The sequence below is a fragment of the Dunckerocampus dactyliophorus genome, chromosome 12 (genome assembly GCF_027744805.1).
Source record: "Dunckerocampus dactyliophorus isolate RoL2022-P2 chromosome 12, RoL_Ddac_1.1, whole genome shotgun sequence".
NCBI classification, from domain to species: domain Eukaryota; kingdom Metazoa; phylum Chordata; class Actinopteri; order Syngnathiformes; family Syngnathidae; genus Dunckerocampus; species Dunckerocampus dactyliophorus.
In genome coordinates this window covers 2,237,845-2,257,214 of record NC_072830.1, presented here as the reverse complement: position 1 = coordinate 2,257,214, position 19,370 = coordinate 2,237,845, and the positions used below count along the sequence as shown (strand labels likewise).

The 19,370-nt window shown below is 42.6% G+C and overlaps 1 protein-coding gene across 3 annotated transcripts in view; it reads right to left on the bottom strand.

Annotated features, from left to right (window-relative positions):
* Positions 1–19,370, bottom strand: part of LOC129191417 (cell adhesion molecule DSCAML1) — a 144,335-nt gene that overhangs the window by 110,707 nt on the left and 14,258 nt on the right. For all 3 annotated transcript variants that reach the window (XR_008573208.1, XM_054794752.1, XM_054794751.1), the window contains exons 2-3: positions 18,909–19,229; positions 5,700–5,846 (exon numbers count right to left, since the gene is read on the bottom strand). Coding sequence is in view for 2 of the 3 variants with exons in the window: in XM_054794752.1 (XP_054650727.1) it covers positions 5,700–5,846; positions 18,909–19,229 (468 nt within the window). In the remaining variant the exon portion in view is untranslated. The remainder of the gene's footprint in view (positions 1–5,699; positions 5,847–18,908; positions 19,230–19,370) is intronic.

Genomic DNA, 19,370 nt, shown 5'->3' with positions numbered 1-19,370 from the left:
AATTTGCAGCTTACTTTGGCTTCATGGTGGGTTCATTTGCAGCAGCCTATTTGCCTGACACGCAGAGTCACGCAGTGTGATTGAATGGCTCATCAAGGAGTCAGAAATATAATAAAGATAACTAAAGGATTCCCTGGCTGGAATCTGTCTATAGTGGCCTAAGTCTAAAAGGCTCCATCCATTCTTCACAGAGACGGAGTCACCAACGTGTGGATGCTTTGTTTGGGCACTCCATCCCGTGGAACCATACAAAGGCAAAAAAACAAGTTTTTTAGCTGCACTGTTTGGCCATACGATAACAGAGACATATTTTTGGCAATAGTTTTCACCAGAAAGCCAATCCTACAAAAACCAGGTTGCACAAAAAACGAGGTTCCACGGTATCTGTATAAAATTAATCACCAAGAACATATTCACATTTAAAAATGAAACCAAGTGTTAGAGTGAGAGTACGTGTACGTGTTAAAAGAACAGAGTAGATTGGAGCCTGAACTATTTGCATGTTGTTGACAACACTACATTAATCATTGAAAATGAGAACGAGCCTGATAAATATTGAGTCTTAATATGCGTATGAGCCAGCATGGACTGATAAGGACGTTTCAGGTGCAGTTTAGCATGGTTGCCAGCATTATCGGTGTGGCTATGGAACAGACGACACAACCACACACAAATAATCAGAGTAGAAGCAACCCGTTCATTTGCATCCATGCACAATTAAATACATGACTGATAATGCCGCATACAAACAAATTTGTCAACAAAATGCCCACAAATACGTGCTGTCAGCTTTTGTGTGTGTGTGTGTGTGTGTGTGTGTGAGCTGTGGTGACGCACGAATATAAATCAGGCAGCGATGCATCCTCACACCTTCCTCATTCTGCCTGCCGGTTTTCACTCGTTACCATGGTGAGCAGATGAAACTCACACCGTTTTAAAGTTGAAGTCGAGGATGGTTACTAATAACGAACACCAAGCAAAGTTCCTTCAGGGGCATCCTTCAACGCTCCCCAGCTGACGAGCACACGAATGATCATTTTCTAAGCACAGCACCATCAATTTCAGAACCAAAAAGTGATTAACGACAAGCCCTCAAAGGCGTCTGCCCGCCCCTCTATCTGTCTGTCTACCCCCCAGGCTCTCTCTCTCTCACAAACACACACTTCTCCATGAACTCCCAAACGCAAACAGATTTGGCTGTCAAACGGTGACATGACACCCAAGCGGGGTCGTCTCACAGCGAGGGCAGCTGTCAGCAAACAACCGCCTGCCTCTTCATCAAAGCCCGTTCAAAGTCAGCTTTATTGACCAACACGGTCGTTTGTGTGACGCGTGTCGTCCTGTCAAGCCCACCCCTTGCGGCGTGCACAGCTCCCCCCTTAATGGACGGCGAACCGGTGAAGCATCTTGAGTGTGATTGAAAAGCTGAAAGCTATCCGAGATGGATGGATGGATGATACAGTATGTGACGATAGAAAGGGCCAAAGGTTGTTTGTGTTGAACAAAAGTGCTGACAGAGGCCATCGTCCCGTACACGAGGAACAAAGATGGGCGCTCAGAACACTTTGCATGGGAAGAGTCATATATTATTATGACAATCTGACATTTTAATTGCTTGTATACACATTTGTGGGTCTCTGCAGTGCCTGCCCAACCATCAAGTGTGACATTACACAACCAAGTATTGACTATAAACACAAACAATGTTAAAGCCAGCTGCTAAGCAGAGCTGCGGTGTTGTTGGATGCGCAAACTGGCACACATCAATCAGTACATCACCTTAGGACATCAGAGTAAAGTGTATGCATTTTATTTTTGATTTTGTTCACAAATGTCAGTATTTTTCACAGTCATGTTAATAAGATTGTACACAGCAAAACAAAAATTTTATAAATTGCATAATTTGTCTCCTTTGAGTCGCACGGTGGTCTAGTGGTTAGCATGTTGGCCACACAGTCACAGTCAGGAGATCGGGAAGACCTGGGTTTGAATTTCCGTTGGGCATTTCTGTGTGGAGTTTGCATGTTCTCCCCGTGCGTGCGTGGGTTTTCTCCCACATTCCAAACACATGCATGTTAAGGCCCTGTCACACCTTGACGATTTAGCCTGGTACGCCAACGTATGAAAAATTTGGCCAATACGCTGGCGTACGTCCAATAAGTTATGGGTAAGTTTTGTATAAGTTAAGAGCACGGTGAAGCACGCCGGCATATGTCGTAGTACGTCCAAGTTGTCCAAAAATGTTGTGCATGCACAAAACTTTTCGACGTATGTCAACGTATGGTTCATACGTCCCGCATACGCGGGCAATAAGTTATGCGATCATTGACGCCCGTTCACACACGTTATTTGTAAGTTACGCACAAGTCGTAAAATACATCAACATACATTGAGACAAAACTGTGTCTTCTTGGCTCTCTTCTTGGCTAGAGTTGGCTGAGAGGAGATGGAGGCTGCTGTGCTTGCAAATACAGCACATTATGCTAATCCATATTTATACTGCTACATGCTTAACCAGAGAGAGCACCGTGACACTGGGAATGGAACCAACAGGAGGGGAAGAGGCGTTATAACCTGCGTCATCTCCATCAGAGTGAGAGTGGGAGGGGAAGGCTGTGGGTGGTGATGGATCCTTCTTACGTCCACGTCCTCGCTGTTGGCCTCCGTCACTCCCTGATACTTCTTGGCAGCGGTCTTCAAAATTTTCTTCGGCATGATGGTGATGTTGACACTGTGATGTCTAGTGAGGTGAGTCATCAAGTGGCAGCCTTTTTATAGGCTACACCGCCGTGCGATTTGCATAAGTTAGACTGGTGTTGGGCATAAGTTGTGAACGCCGGCAACACGCTACGCATTCGTTGGCATAAGTTGTCTATAAGTTATAGAAACGTTCTATATAAGTTACTAATACGTCATGTATACGTTGAACTCGTTATGAATACGCTATGTATACGCCCAAATTTGAAAAAATGTCGACAGTTCAATGTATGCCATCAAAATGATCACACTGGCATGCTGGCTAAATCGTCAAGGTGTGACAGGGCCTTTAGGTTAATTGTCCATAGGTATGAATGTGAGTGTGAATGCTTGTTTGTCTATATGTGCCCTGCCATTGGCTGGCCACCAGTCCAGGGTGTACCCCGCCTGTCGCCTGAAGTCAGCTGGGATAGGCTCCAGCATACCCCCGCGACCCTAATGAGGAGAAGCGGCATAGAAAATGGATGGATGGATGGATGGATGTCTCCTTTGAGGAAATGAACAAGCTGTGACCAGTGCAGACTACTACATATCCCCACGTCTTTGAATGCGTCTTCTGAATGCCTTATATTTGTCTTTTACTTCATTTATCCAGTTTTATGCTTGAAAATATCTCATTTAGGCACCATTTTGCTTAAATATTCATATTTTTGACTAAAATTCAACCACAAAACAACATGATTTATTCATTCCTATATTTTTGAAAACGCCTGATAGAGTGAAGCTGCGAAGGACTACTGTATAGTAAAAAATGAAGGTGGATGGGTAGGAGCTTGTCAGTTCACTAAAAGTGTGTGCAAATGTTGTGGAGATTCAGCTGCATGAGAAGTTTCAAGTGTGACTATACAAAATGTTAACTTTGGGATCCATACAGTCCATGATATCATTTTTATGATGTTGGCGTAATTTATTATGGTTACGTGCAAATTGCGGTACAGCTTTTGGATGACAATGCTTAGGAACACTTACACTGCACTGATGTGCATGTGTGTGTGTGTGTGTGTGTGTGTGTGTGTGTGTGTGCGTGTGTGTGCGTGTGTGCGTGTTTGCTCTCACTTGTTCGTATGTTAATGTTTCAGTGAAATACGTCCAACAGTGGATCAATAACACACTCCCACTGAGCCCTTACCACACACAGCCTCAATACAGCGGCTACGACACACACACACACACACACACACAATCAGTCAATCAGACTGGCCCAGTCTCACCACTCTAACACTGAGGGATCCATGACAAGTGAGAGGGGAATCCAACAGCAAGCTTTATCGATCCAGACTGGAAACCCCCCTCAGGCCACACACACACACACACACACACACACACACACACACACACACGCTACAGCTGTGCTGGATCAATGACCAACACCGTACAAACACACACACACTCATACACTTTTGAGAGATGAAAGGGATGCTCGGTATCAGAGACACAGATGAAGGGCAGAGGGAGTGCAGCGTATCATCTGACCTAAACAGTCTCATCTGACATCCAACAATTTGCCATTGCTCCACGGAGCAAATGTTAACTGTGCTGCACACACACACACACACACACACATGCACACGCACACGCACACACACGTCAGCATGAACTGAGTGTGGCGTGAAAGTGATTGTCATGTCTTGAAGTGAGGAGTGCAGTACATGGCTGCCACCAGCAGAGGTGCTGTTGGCTCCGCAGCTAAAAAGGCAACATGCAGACTTCCACTACGACACAACAATATACTAAAAGTTCATATTCAAAATACAATTAGCAAATTGACCTGAATGGAAAGCAACCCTGCTTTTGAAAATATAGATTTTTTCAATTCAATAATATTTCATTCATCATAGCTTATTAATCATATTTTGTACTGCTCAACAATACGTCAGATTCATTGATCACCATTTTATTCACCAAAATTAGCAGTAATAAAATAAAAGTAAGTGTCGTAAGTCCTCCTAAGGCTGTTTCCTGACTTACTGTGGGTAGTCAAGGTATGGACAAAACATGTAAAAAAGATACGTGCTTGGTATTATTGTCATGGGTTAGGGTTCGTAAAAACGGATGCATAAACTAAGGACGTGGTTGGCCAGTTTTCATGATTTATTTCATGACCAAACTCTACAATTCTAAAATAAAATGCCATCTGCTTGGTTGAATATGTTAAGGGGTTTTTTTATATAACAGCTCAGATTCCATGAAAAGCTTCTAAAAGATACTTTTAAAGACCACCTGCTGGTTTGCATGTAAACCTCTAGAGCAGGGGTCAGAGGTCAGGGACCTTTTAAGGGAGCCATGAAAGCCACATATTTTCAGATGTATTTCATGTGAGAGCCATGTCATATTTGTAACACTGATAAATGTCTGACCGTAAGTTCCCCAGCCCTGATCTAGAATATAAGACAGCACATCTTTTTCAGACTGTTTTCTCTAGAAACAAACGCTGTCTTATATCCAAGTCAATCGGGCATCAATCAAGGAAATGCAGTCCTTTTATCCTTGCTTTGTGCTGACTCTGATGAGTCGCTAAAAGGATCTATAGTATCGGTCATCAAATGACATTGTCCTCCATGCCCCCCCATGTCCTCTCTAATCCGCATGCACACGTAGGACACGTCTAAATCCTGATTTAGCCCTGGAACACACCTGTTGACAACAATCGGCGTCCGTTAGCAAGTGAGGAACCAGCAATGTGGCAGGCAAAGGCCATTTCATCTTCTTTTTGACAGAGTTGTTCATTTTTTTAAATCCCCACCCACCGCAATCTTCCCGCACTGACAGCACAGGATAGACGGGTGACATGAGATAAATTCATTACAGCAGAGCACGGAGTGTGAACACCTCATTTCCATGACAGGGTTGATGTAAAATCCCATTTTTAAATTGCTGACACACATCCCCCCTCCCAGCATATAGACACACACTCAAATGGCTATGCATGAACAGCTCCTCACCTGGGACAATGGACACCGTGTCTTTCTCCCAGGACACCACGCTGACGTACTCCTGGACAGCAGAGGGGATGAGGCACTTGAAGACAGCGACATTACCCCGCATGGAGCGCTGGTCAGCCACACGGACTGTGTATGGCTCCCTGAACACTAGAGCGCAATCAGGAAAGAGCACAAAGTGGATCCACTTTTAGTAGTCTCACAGCGGGGCAACGAGCAATACACAATTATAGGAGAGAAGCAGCCGTACCTAAGTGAATAACTGTCATGGTACTCACCAGTGCACAAATTAGAAAAGTCATTTTAGGTAAGTTTACTTGAGTTCAACACATTGACATTTCAAAATAAACAAAAAAAGGTCATTTTTCTGATTCATTCAAGAAAAGCAACAATATGAATGTTTCCAATTCACAGAGATTTAGTAGGAAATGGAAGCCAAAGGGTACAATTACAGGATATTACATGCGACTGTAGCAGGCATTTGGCAATGACAAGGCTTATTTTATTTTGATAAAAATCTAAAGTTTTAGTCGCACTGGACTATAAGTAACTATAAGACTATAAAATGTATTTGATCCAATCAGAGGCCAAGAACAGACATTTCATCCTGAAAGGCAAGTTATAGTAATAACAACCAAATGGAGGACAACAGGCTAAATGCTAACATAACGTCAATAGGTGGTATGTTGACATAAACATTCAGATAACTACAGCCTACACGACATAACATAACGAGTTTACCTGCACAACAGCGGGGGTGTCATTTGTGTTCCGTCTTTCAGAGTTGTCCTTAGAAGTTGATGTTTACATTTTACATGACAAAAAAGTGTGACTTATAGTCTGGAAAATATTTATAATTGTCAGTTATTTCATATCTTTCATATTATTTATTTTAATGTATTATCTTTTCCATGCATCTGCAGTATTTTTTACTTATTTATTTATATACAGTGTTCCCTTGTTTATCCTGAGGCATAGGTTCCCAAAATAGCCCATAATAAGTGAAGTCCACGAAGTAGCCAACTATGTTCTTTTACAATGATAATATATGTTTTAATGCTGTAAAAGCCCTCACCATACACATTTTACAGGCATTAACATTTTCTCAACTTTCTCTCTTGTTTTAACACCCCAAAGTTCATGTTTCGTTTGAATTTGAATGATCAACTAACGAGATTGGACACAAGAAATTAAGTGACTCACACATATTTCACTCGTCTGATCGCGGCTTGCCCTGGCAACGTTAGACTGTAGCGTGTTTGGATCCTTGTTAAAACATATTCCTCCTCATCATCCTCCATGAACCAAAGATTCATTTCCAGTATTCCAGGCACCCTACAGCCACGTAACTTCTGCCTTCATTCAGCATGTAGAAGATCACAACAGGAAACAGCCAGTCCTGCATGAAGGAGACTGATTGATGCTCTCCAGCCAATCACGACGCAGAACACAATGGGCGGGTTCTCCCTTAGCCAATCAGGACTGTTGTGGCTCTATACATACTGAGATTAAGTGGACAGTCTTCAACTATCACATGAGTATACAGCACCCTCTACTGGCAGCAGTAGTAAATACAATAACAGACACACACAACAGAGCTCCACGAGGACGCAGAACACAACGCGTGTTCATACTGTTAAAAAAAATGTGCAAAATTGCACTTAAAAAAAACATGAGGTGAACCGTGATGTAGCGATGGAACACTACATCATTTATTATTTAACACTTTTGTTTTTGTTTTTTTTTCTTCCTTGCCTTCATGACTGCATAAGCCAGGCGTGTCCACACGTTCTCCAGAGGGCCACACAAATGACAGATGTAACTTTGCACCGTTGATACTTTGTACTGTAGATATGCTAACAAGTTATTTATATTTTAAGAAAAACTGCAACTCAGCTTTGTGACATACGGTAGGTGAAAAAGTGTATTATTACTACGAAGTTGCTGTTGTATGCCGTTTTTTACCTTTTTTTTTTTATTTTCCAAATATTTCTAACATGTTTTTTCTTTAATATTAAAACTCCTTGGTACTAAAATTTTTCCACCCAACAAATTTAGTCTTGCAAAATTGCCTTTTTTCTCCTCAGCAGGATGCAACATTTTCTCTTAATATTTGAACTTTATTCTTGTCAAATTACAGATGTTTTTTCCATTTCTGCTGTTGTTTTTTTTCTCCCAACTATTTCATCTTTCTTCTGGCAAATTTTCTTCTCGTAATTATGACTTTATTCTCATAATATGTTGACTTTATTCTTGTAACATTGTAACTGTTTCCGCAACCCAATTTAAAAAAAATGCCAACACTGTCGTTTGTTTTTGACAATACAGTCGTCCTGAGCAATATCACGGTTCAAATATCGCTCCCTCGCCATAGTGCACTTTTATAGAAATGAATTCATGAATAAATGATTGCCGTTTCCAAGGGGGCAAACCACACCACTGTAAGTATACATCATTTCATGAGTTCAGTGACAACAAACGATTCCTGCGCGCTGATGTTAACTGCTGCCTCGTTATGAAAAAAAACAGGCAGGTCGAGTGAACAAACAAGCTGGTATTGTCGGAAGACCTCCAACTCTCCGTCACTGTGATGGCAAGGCGGCCTGACGGGGAGCCGCATTGAAGGCGATGCACGGTGAGTGGCCTTTAGCCTTTTTCAAGAACAATGGCGCAGATGCCTTGAGACGGCGAGGGGCGCGGCGTGGCTTGCGGCTGCCGCAACTGTCACATGCAGGCGCCAGGCATCAGAAACATGCTGGCCTGCACATGGCACGGCGAGCACGAGGCGGTGAGTTGTTGCAAGGGTGGCGGTGATTAAGCCCCAGCTTAATGATGAAAACAGTAGCCCGTAGCTAACCGAATCATCTCCGCAGTTAACTCTGTCACATTTCCAGTTGTTAGAAATGCAAAAGGTCTGCAAATGAAGTCAAGGAAATTGAATTAATGGATTAGTTTGTTGAAGAGGAGAAACAGGTGAACGATAGCTTGAAACTGAACGGGCCAATGATATTCTGTCCCCTTGCAACTTTTAAGTGAAACATAAACCGAGTAAAATGAGTAATGTGCAAGATGAGGAAAACACAAGTACAGCAATTCAACGGCTGATGCTGGCATCCTAATCTATCACAGCTATTCAACCAGCTAGGCCTCCCTCCAAAATGAGGACAGTAATGGCTTAACAATGCAAATCACACACACACAACACAGGGAGAGAAGCCCCGCCCTCCGGTGTGCACGTACTCTCCCCCAGCTCTCCAGTGATATAATTAACGCCTAGCCTGAAGGCCAGTTTCCTTGGTCATTAATAATGCTTTATGCCAGCAACCACTGTCACTGGAACCCAGTGGAACCAAAGGTAACGTCCTTGCCAAATGTTAGCCCGTCTTTCACTTCAAAACATCTCCACTTTTTGGGCTATCATCTGGTCCGCACCAACGCTGGATGGAAATATAACAAAGGCACACCTTTTCTCCTGTCTCCTGAAATTAAGTCAAATTAAGTACCCTTTAGAGTAGTCATTGTACAGCTTGTGTGTGTATATATATATATATATATATATATATATATATATATATATATATATATATATATACACACTGCTCAAAAAAATTAGAGGAACACTTCAAAAACACATCAGATCTAAACTGGGGGAAAAAGTAGTTTGTGAGATCCCCCAGGACACCATCTGTAGTCTCATTAGGAGCATGCCCCCACGTTGTCAGGCATGCGTACAAGCACGTGGGGGCCACACAAACTACTGAGAATCATTTTGAGTTGCTACAATGACATTTTAGCAAAATGGACCAGTGTGCTGCATCATTTTTTCACTTTCATTTTTGGGGTGTCTTTGATTTCCCCCCTCTATAGGGTGATCATTTTCATTTCTATCAAATGATGTGGCATCATTTTGTTACTAATACATCACCCACTTATTATCAGGAAACATATTCAACATCATTTTTCCCCCATTTAGATCTGATGTGTTTTCCAAGTGTTCCTTTAATTTTTTTGAGCAGTGTGTATATATATATATATATATATATATATATATATATACAGTCAAACTTGTCTATAGCGGCCACTAGAGGGAGTCTGCAAAAGTGGCCGCTGTAGACAGGTGGCCTCTATAGACAGGTTGGCGTCCAGTTTGAAGGTTGACCAGTAGAGGAAAAAAAAGAAAAAAAAGGGGGAAAATTTTTTTTTTAATAATAATGTTTACCAGTAGAGGGCACTGCGGACTGTGGATAAAAGTTGTACAGCACTACTAGGCTTGTTATTATCATGGTTCATGGTTTTAATCCTGAACATGCATATGAGTCAAACTGTAGCACATCACATAGTACAATTCACAATTTTGCATGTCCAAAAAGGAGCAGGAAGAAGCAAAGCTTATTTAATCCTACCCCTCATCAGTTTCACATCAGTTGCAATACATTTATTCACCTCTTGTTCTTCCAAGTGTACTTTGTAGGTCTACATGACAATGTAGTGCAATCATAGCCAAGGTTTTTACTTACTAAAAGGAAGCTAGAGGCTTAATAATAACTGATAGAATATATCCACCACCCACAGAACAAAGCTGTGCTAGTAATGTCTTATGCTTGTTTTTAATATTTTACTTTTTATACGGCAGAGTGTCATTACAGCTTTAGTTCATCAGGAAGTGACGGGAAGTGACGGTGGGCGTCCCGAGCAGGAGAGCTAGGCTCAGTGCTAGCTGTGAGTTTGGAGAGAGTTGGGAAGTGTGTTTATGTTGGCGTGGATGTAAAGTCCTGCAGTGTTCTCCGCTGTTAACAAAGCCATTAAAGTGCATCGGCGACGTGAGTCTCTCCTTCCCCACAACAAGCGGCATTACAGTATTGACCAGCGCACACCAGGAAATAAACGGTGTCATTTCATACAGGCATTGGCTGGACAGCTATGTAGTGGGGCTTGTTTAACCTTTGCCTTGTGGGCAAGCAGGAAGGAGAGACGATGCTGAGAGATGTGTGTGTGTTCTGAGCTGCTGTCTGGTGGCCGCGTTCAATAAATAAAGTTGGCAGAAGCAACAGGAGAAGTTTCCTTCTTTGCTTCGGAGCTGAATAACACTGACAAGTTAACAGACTAGTAGCGAACGGAAAAGAAGACGGCTTTGTTTGTGTCGAATACAGAAGATGAGGACTTTGATGGATTTGTGGATGAGTATTGATGAAAAATAACGTGAGTACATTCTAAAATACTTTAATTAAGTACAACCCAACTCAGTTTTGCTCCCGCGCTTTTTAAAAACATATGCTAGCATGGTTTTAGCGTGCAGGCAGTATTGTATTGTATTGTAGCGTCACTGGGAGCACCTCCTGTTCCCAGCCTACTTTGCGGTAATGTTTTGGTGCAAATGCTCTTAAAGTTACATGTTTGACCAGGAAATAGCAAGCTCAAAAGAAGACGGCTTTTTTATGTGGAACAACTTGACAGTTTGTGTGGATCTTGTGAATGATTGTGACTGAGCTAGGACTCAGTAATTAAAGTCTACACACGACGGCTTCATTGATTGAAAAACAAAACTTTTTCGTGCATGAAGCTTCTACTTGAGTGGGTAATTTGGCCGCTATATGCGGTCAGATATTGACCAAGGGGTACAAAATGGGTGGCCGCTGGCCGCGTTGGACAGGTGACTGCTATACACAGGGTCTATAACATGTAAATTTGCTGGGGGGGATTTTTCAGTGGCTGCTATAGGCAGGTGGCCCTTCTATAAAGGTGGCCGCTAAGACAGGTTTGACTGTATATATATATATATACACACACACACATATATATATATATATATATATATATATATATATATATATATATATATATATATATATATATATATATACACACACACACACACACACACTCACACAGTATATGTGTGTATGTGCATGTTTGTCACATTTAAAGGGATAGTTTGGATTTTTTGGCATGACCGTGTATGACATCCCCATCAGCAGTGTAGTTCATCAACAGTGACTTACCCCCCATTTCATCCCGTGAGCCGAGTTCTGGTCAGATTTCGGTGTTGAGGAACATAGTTCAGTAAGTTGCTGGGGCCACTTAAGTAAACAGCATGCGTTCAGAAGAGTGTATTATTAGCTTTAGGTGGCAATCACTTTTTCACACAGGGCTTTGGATTTTTTTCCTCCATTAAGCATAAAAAGTTTCATTTAAAAACTGCGTTTTGTGTCCAGTTGTGTTGTCATTGCTAAAATTTGAATTTGTTTGATGATCTGAAACATTTAAATGTGACAAACATGCAAAAACATAAAAAATCAGGAAGAGAGCTTAGCCATAAATTAGCTGTATATGGCGCAGGGTTCAAAGTTGAAGTAGAAAGTAGCGTCTTACATAGCAGAGAAGACGGTACACTTTAAATGACTACATAGCTAAATAACAGTGACACAACAGTTAAATGCTGGAAGTGTTGTTTGTGACACTTTTGAGGATACATCATCTTGATAATATCCAAATAAAAATCCTACTCAAGTGAACTGCAGACCCCAGGTCATGTCAAACTTGATGTCTTCATTGATTGAGTATACAGTTTTATATATACATTAGTAGTTAGGTAAGTCATTTCATTTATTAAAAAAAGCTTGAATGTTAAAAACGTTTCACTGTAATTTCCTTGTGTTAAGAAAGTCCCATTACATTGTAGTAATGGCTTGTTGTCTGACTTTTTTCAGGATTCTGACACTATCGAGGCATAGGCACAAGCATCGGTTGGGCTACTGACTGTCATCAACGAAAGATGAACCTAGCGCTCCCAAGACTCTCCATCTTGACCATTGACTGCTAGCATCATTGAGGGAGGTACTGTCATGCAAGACCTCTAAAACCTACCTCAGGCACTCTGCCTCTTGTTTGGACTGATGTACGCTCTGCATTTCGGCTATCCAAGGTCCATGAAAAATAGGTTTGGATTCTTCCAAGAGTGATGTTTGGCTTGGGCCTTTTGCGTAGCTAAGTGGCATTGTTGGATGTTTTATCTGGCGTCAACCCAACCACATTGTTTGTGCACTTGCCACTTTTGGACTGAGTTTATTATGAGCAGGCCTGAAATTCAGACTTGTGTTTTCTGCCTTTTTTTGCACAGTGTTCAAAGTGACGGAAAGTACATGTTGAAAATAGAATTACATTGAAAGCATATTTTGGACCCCTGCGATTAGCTGGCGACCAGTCCAGGGTGTACCCCGCCTCTCGATCGAAGTCAGCTGGGATAGGCTCCAGCACACCCGTGACCCTGGTGAGAATAAGCGGCATAGAAGACGGATGGATGGATGGATATTTTGGACCTTTTCAGATGTACTTGTACAGATGTACAGTCACTGTATTGTTATGAACAAAAACACGTGTAATGGAATGCGCTACGTTTTATCTTTTAGTACTTTTTATTTGAAATGTAATTGATAGAAATGTATCGCCTGTTATGATGCTTAATGTGTTGCCAGCACTTGAATCACAGTAGTTGGATTTACTCAATCATTTTAAGGCAATCGCTTTGCATGGTTTAATCTAGTAAATCAGATCGTACGTTCTCGTAATAACAATGAAGAAGTCTTAAGTTACAGTTGATATGTATTGAGCAAATGAAAATCAAATCAATAAGTAACCGGGACTAAAGACAGAGTTTATAGCACTCAAAACAATTAAGTTATGAGAACCTAACATTCTTTGTAGCCTGTACTTAATTTTGAGTACTTCTGAGTACTGACTACTTAATTTCTTAAGTATACTTTACTTAAATCCTTTGTACGTACAACAGAGAAACATCGATTGTAGTCAACTATATCTATAAAGTTACATTTTATTAAGGTTGATCAGTTTGCATGCTTTTTTAAAGCAAGATTAACTAATTGTATTTTACAGAGATCGTCACTTCGTGTTTCAAATTTCGCTGCTTCGCTCTATCACAAGTCAAATCAAAATATGTTCATCAGTAAACTACGGTAAAACAATTTTGATGGGCATGCCACCTTAGCGGTTTGCTAGCATACTATTAGCATTTTTATAGTGTACCTACATCATGGCATCTATAAATTAGCATTTTGACAGTAGTAAAATAGTTTAAATGTTAGCATGCAAAGTAGTGAAAGTGCCAAGGCTGTTCTATAGTTTCCTTACGTCATGCCGTGTATATTTTTGCACTTTGACATTGATAAAATAGCAAAAATGTTAAAATGCTAACAGTTAGCATGCTAGCACCTAGCAAGATAGGACTAAGCACCGAAAGTGCCAGGGCAGTCTATAGTGTCCTTACATCATGCCATGTGTCTATTTGCATTTAGACATTAGTGAATTTACTCAAATGTTTCCATGCTAACAGTATGGTAGCACCGAGTAAGATAACGCCAAGTACCAAAAGTGCCAAGGCTGTGCTATAGTGTCCCTACACCATATCATCGATACTTTTGGCACTTTGACATCAGTAAAATAGCAAAAATGCTGACAGTTAACATGCGACATGCCATGTGTGTATCTGCATTTAGACATAAGGAAATCAGCTAAAATGCTACCATGCTAACAGTTAATATTCTAACATCTATTTAAGATAGTAGCAAACATGCCAGTGCTATTTTGTCCTACGTCAGCTACTGTATAGTTTTAGCACTTTCATATCAATAAAATAGCTAAAATGCTAGCACCTAGCAAGATTGCACCAAGTAGTGAAAGTGCCGAGGCAGTTCTACATTGTCCCTACATCATGCCATGTGTCTATTTGCATTTAGACATTAGTATATTTGCTCAAATGTTTCCATGCTAACAGTATGCTAGGACCTAGTAAGATAACACCAAGTACTGAAAGTGCCTAAGCAGTGCTATGGTGTCCCTACACCAGATCATGTATATTTTTACACTTTGACATCAATAAAATAGAAAAAATGCTAATATGCTAACAGCATCTTAGCAAGAAACAAGATTGCAACAAGTACTGAACGTTCCAAAGCAGTTCTGTAGTGTCACGACACCAGATGATGTATATTTTTACACTTTGACATCATTAAAATCGTAAAAATGCTAATATGCTAACAGCATCCTAGCAACAAACAAGATTGCCATGTTAACAGTTAGCATGCTAATATCTACTAAGATAGCATTTTGACATGAGTAAAATAGTTAAAATGTTAGCATGCCAAGTACCAAAAGTGCCAAGGCAGTTTTATAGCGTCCGTACATCATACAGCCTTTATTAGTCAAAAAATATGCAAATGTAAACAAGTGTTTATGTATTTTTTGCCTTTTTTTTGCCATGTTTGTGGACGACTTTGTCAAGCTTGAGCGGGAGGAGTAGGACATCCAGTGGGGACTTAACACGCTGTCCGTCCGACACACAGCTGGAGATATCTGCTGGAGAACAGCGCGCCATAAGAGGACGACAGCGTCTCCCTGCAGCAGCTCACGTTGTATTGCAAACAGGGCCTTTACAACTATATGATATTTGAGAAGTTTGAGTTGACAAATGTCCTCAATTTGGACGGCTACTTGCCGTGGGGGTGATGGTGGGGGGGTGATGGTGGGTCCTGCAGTTGAGAACCAGTGCTCTAAAGTATATCCAAGTCTTTCCTATAGTATTGCCCCTCTGTTTGCTGAAATGTGAGCTGTGTGTTGTAGGAAATGTTGTTCAATCCTGCGTTATTTCCCTTTTCCCTTTTGTCGCTAACGTGATGCCAAACCTCATTTGTAAGCAACTGAAAGCTAAAGAACGTATAATGGCAATCAAGTCTTGAGCACAGCTCTTCATCCAAAGCATCCGCTGATACGTCCACCTGCAGATCAATAGCGCGGATCGACTGAGTAGCCTCGGCTGCCGTGGCACGGCTAATTCTTTCAATCATTTATTTCCTCTCTGATTGACCCCGCTGCCTCTTGTCGATATAGCAGGGAGAATTCCCAATCCCCACTGAGTGTTTCAATTCAGCGTGGCAGCTTGTAAACGTTTGGTGCAGTGGCGCCGGCCACCACGCGGGGTCCAAATCCAGTCAAGGTCACCCCATGATTGGACGCACTCTGATGCCAAAACTGTGGGAATGCTGCAAAAATGTTCAAAAGTAAACAGAGCTGTTGTGCACACGCAGGATGTTCTCCATCAACAAATGCAAAGATGCAAATGGCAGCCTGACTGATTTATGTGTAAATTGCACTCCCCCTCATTGCACACGCCGCAGAATCATTAGGATGTTACTGATGCCTGACTATACGCAGCCCGGTTGCCTAGGAACCAGCTAAAACACGGCTCTGGTGCAGGGGGCGCACTGGGAGGCGCGTCCTGTATCACTGTCGCTTCAATAATTAACGCCGAGGAAACCAAATAGTGCTTTTACTTATTCATAAAGAAAGCAGCAGAGACCAGACAGGGCAAAAATATCATGAAATGAATGTTTTGTTACTGAACAGGGAATGCAAAGTCGTGTCATTGTCGCTGTTATTGAGTATCATTTTCAGCCCCCCCTACTTAGTGCAGCGGTTCCCATGCATTCATTATTTGTGGCAGGATGGATTTGGCGCTGCCTGTTTGCCCTCACATCATCACGGGACTGCCTGTGCGTAGAGTAGATGGCATCGTAACTCACACCTAAACTTGAACTATTATTTCCAAGGTGCTCCCGTGCATGCCGGGTAGTCCAGCAGAAACCCCCCCTTAGATCTGCTTCTTAAGAAAAGCCTTGGTAGAGAACCAATATCAGCTGTCCAATGACGTGTACTTTATCTTGAACTTTAATCAGCGCACGCTTACACGGAGCCCAGGAAAGACTGACAGTGGTCGTTTTGAACGCCCATATGTGTTATAACCAACACCCATAAGTCAATAATCTCATGTTGTGTTGTTAAATCAAGTTTTAAAACACCACGTCGCAACTCTCTTACGGCCCAAAACAAAAACTCCAGTTTCACCGGGTCACACACAAACACTGGCTGTGGGTTTTACAAGTCCTGCGTTGTGGACAGTTATGCAAATTAGACAATGACGTCACCTCCCTCGCCCTGCTAACTAAGGCGGTTACACCACAAGTCTGCAAAATAACCCACAGTGGGGCCAAAGAAAGTTGCAAGTGCCAGCATGTTGATAACGCTGCTGAATGCAAGACATTGGTGTCCGTGTTGGTCTCGCTGCCAACAAGCATGTCTTCCATCAAGGTAGAAGTGAAGTTAAATGTCCGTTTATTCCTTTTATGTGTCATTTATATGCCTTTCCAATCGTAAATCTAGAATTGCAAAACTACTAATTGGATTGGTTAATTGGATTTGTGATGGGAAAACTTGATTCAGTTAGAGTAGGTTTCCGTTTCAGTCTGGCCTTCTGGGAATGGATTAATGACGCTAACCGAGGTGCCGCTCGATTAGTAAATAAATGTCAGCCAAAGAAGAGAAGAGGAGGAAAAAAAGGATCTTAACAGCTGCTGTCTTGGCCAGAGACTGCCCGGGTTTGTGTGTCTTGGTCGGGACAAAGGAAAATGGGTCATTTTATTAAGTGCGTGTAAGAAGGTGAGCATGAAATCCAATATCTGCTAACCGCTCAGCTACAACAATGATGATGGCTCATGAATGGGTCACATCACCCAAAACATACAGCCAAGGCAACAATGAAGAAGCAGCTTGGAGTGGCCTCGCCAGGTACCGACCCTTGATACCATTGAAAGGCTGAAACCTCAAGTTGCCGAGCGACAGCCTCAAAACCTTCTGGATTTGGAGAGAATGTAGGAGTGGACCAAAATGCCCCCCGGAGAGATGCGCAGTCCTGGTTGGTGGAGCTGGCCAGCAAGCGTTTCTCCAACAAGTACTACGTCCCTTTTGCTTGGGGGCATATTCATTTAAAAGCTTGACTATTTTTGATTTGTGTGTTCTGTCTCTCTGTTACAATGAACATATCATAAAACCTTCTTCCTTACAGGGTAAAATGGCAGTAATAATCATATAGGAGCTTGTATTTTTAAGCATAACATTGTCATCAACATGGTTATGTCCTACGGCATGGTTCCTCCGCCTTCCAGTGAGACACGTGGTGTCCATTTGGACTCAAGTGAAAGTTGAGATATTCCCAATGAAAGGCAATAGGGGAACATACAGTACATTGTGTTGTTATTATGCCAGTTCATTCATAGGAAACTCATTTATTGGAACTCATTTTTAGAGTTTTTGTGCCATATGCACCAAAATCACCTACAGTATGGCAAGTGCAGGTCATGTGTTGACAAATAATGTGTGTATTTGTATTTTGGAGGTAATGAGGTGCACACTCATGCACGCCTGTGGTGCTGTGGGGATGCAGTTGCTTCAGCATTCCATTGATTAATAGTTGCAATTATTTGGGCAGGAAGGTCATTTTAACAAAGAGGCTGGAGAAGGTCATGCTGGAGGGACAGCCGCCCCCCCCCCCCCCCCCCCCCCCCCCCAACCTCCCACCGTCATGGGTGTGTTTACGTGTGAGTTTTGGGGGAGTTTTGTTTTTGTACGTGCAGAGAAGTGCTGAGTGTCTCTCCAGGCAGGATCCATCAACACAGTCCAAATGATTTTGGCTGGTTTTTTTTCTCATGATTCTGCTCACAAACGTTCTACGTCTGCAGCTGACGCTCTCAAACTGTCCTTGCCAAGCACCCGACAAAAGCTGGCAGCTGCACACCAGAGCCAGCTTGACCAAAATGGCTGTGTGCATGTGTGTGCGTGTGCGTGCGTGCGTGCATGTGCGTGCGTGAGTGTGCATGTGTGTACGTGTGTGTGGTTAGGGGACTTTCCAGTCTGTGGACAGATGGAGAGACTGGGAGACTGCAAGGCAGGAGGCATGCTGGCACGAGTTAGTGCCTGTGTGTGTGTGTAAATGAGTGTGCCTGTGCATGTGTGCATGTGCGTGTGTGTGCTTGTGTGTCTGTGTGTGTGTGTGCAAAAAGTAACACCTTCCTTTTCCCGTTATGACCTTGACAGCGAGCGCAGACAGGTCAGCAGCACCAATTTTGACACTAAGCACAAAAGTTTGTTTCATTGTAGTTTTCATTACGGTTTTCTTGTGATGGGTACCAACATGCCAAAAGAACTGGCCTGTACCGGTTTGGCACACTTCTGTTGGGGGACCAAGCACTGTGGTATGATCTTTGCACACACAGTAGTCCAATGCTTTATCGTGTTCGCCTACTTAGTCTGACACTTGGCAAAACCCTGCATGGGAACCCCTTGGAAATGTTTTGTGTCCGCCCCCACCTGATTTGATGTGAATGCTGGGGCTCCGGATCTTTCCCGCCTGGTTCTCGGCGGTGCAGAAGTACTCGTTGTCATGGATGATGCTGTTGTAGGCGGACGGAGAGAAGGGGTAGAGCTGGAGGGTGCCGTTGGCGTGCACGTGGCGGATGTGGGGTACGTCGTAAATGTCGTCGCCGGCAGCCAGGTACCAGCGCAGGACGGCATGGGGGGCGCCGCCCGCGGGGCAGGGCAGGGACACCCCCACCGAGCTGGAGAAGGTCACTCGCTGCAGGGAGGCGTTCACAAAGTACAGCCGCGTGGAGACAACATCCTCACTGTTGACTGTGTGGATGAGAGAAAGAGACACGTGGATTACAGGCGGTCCTCGGCCCTGAAGTCGAGCTTTGCTGTTGAGTGAGATCTCACACTGAAGGCACTCACACTGCACACGGAACACATGAAGCACATAGAATACACTAATAG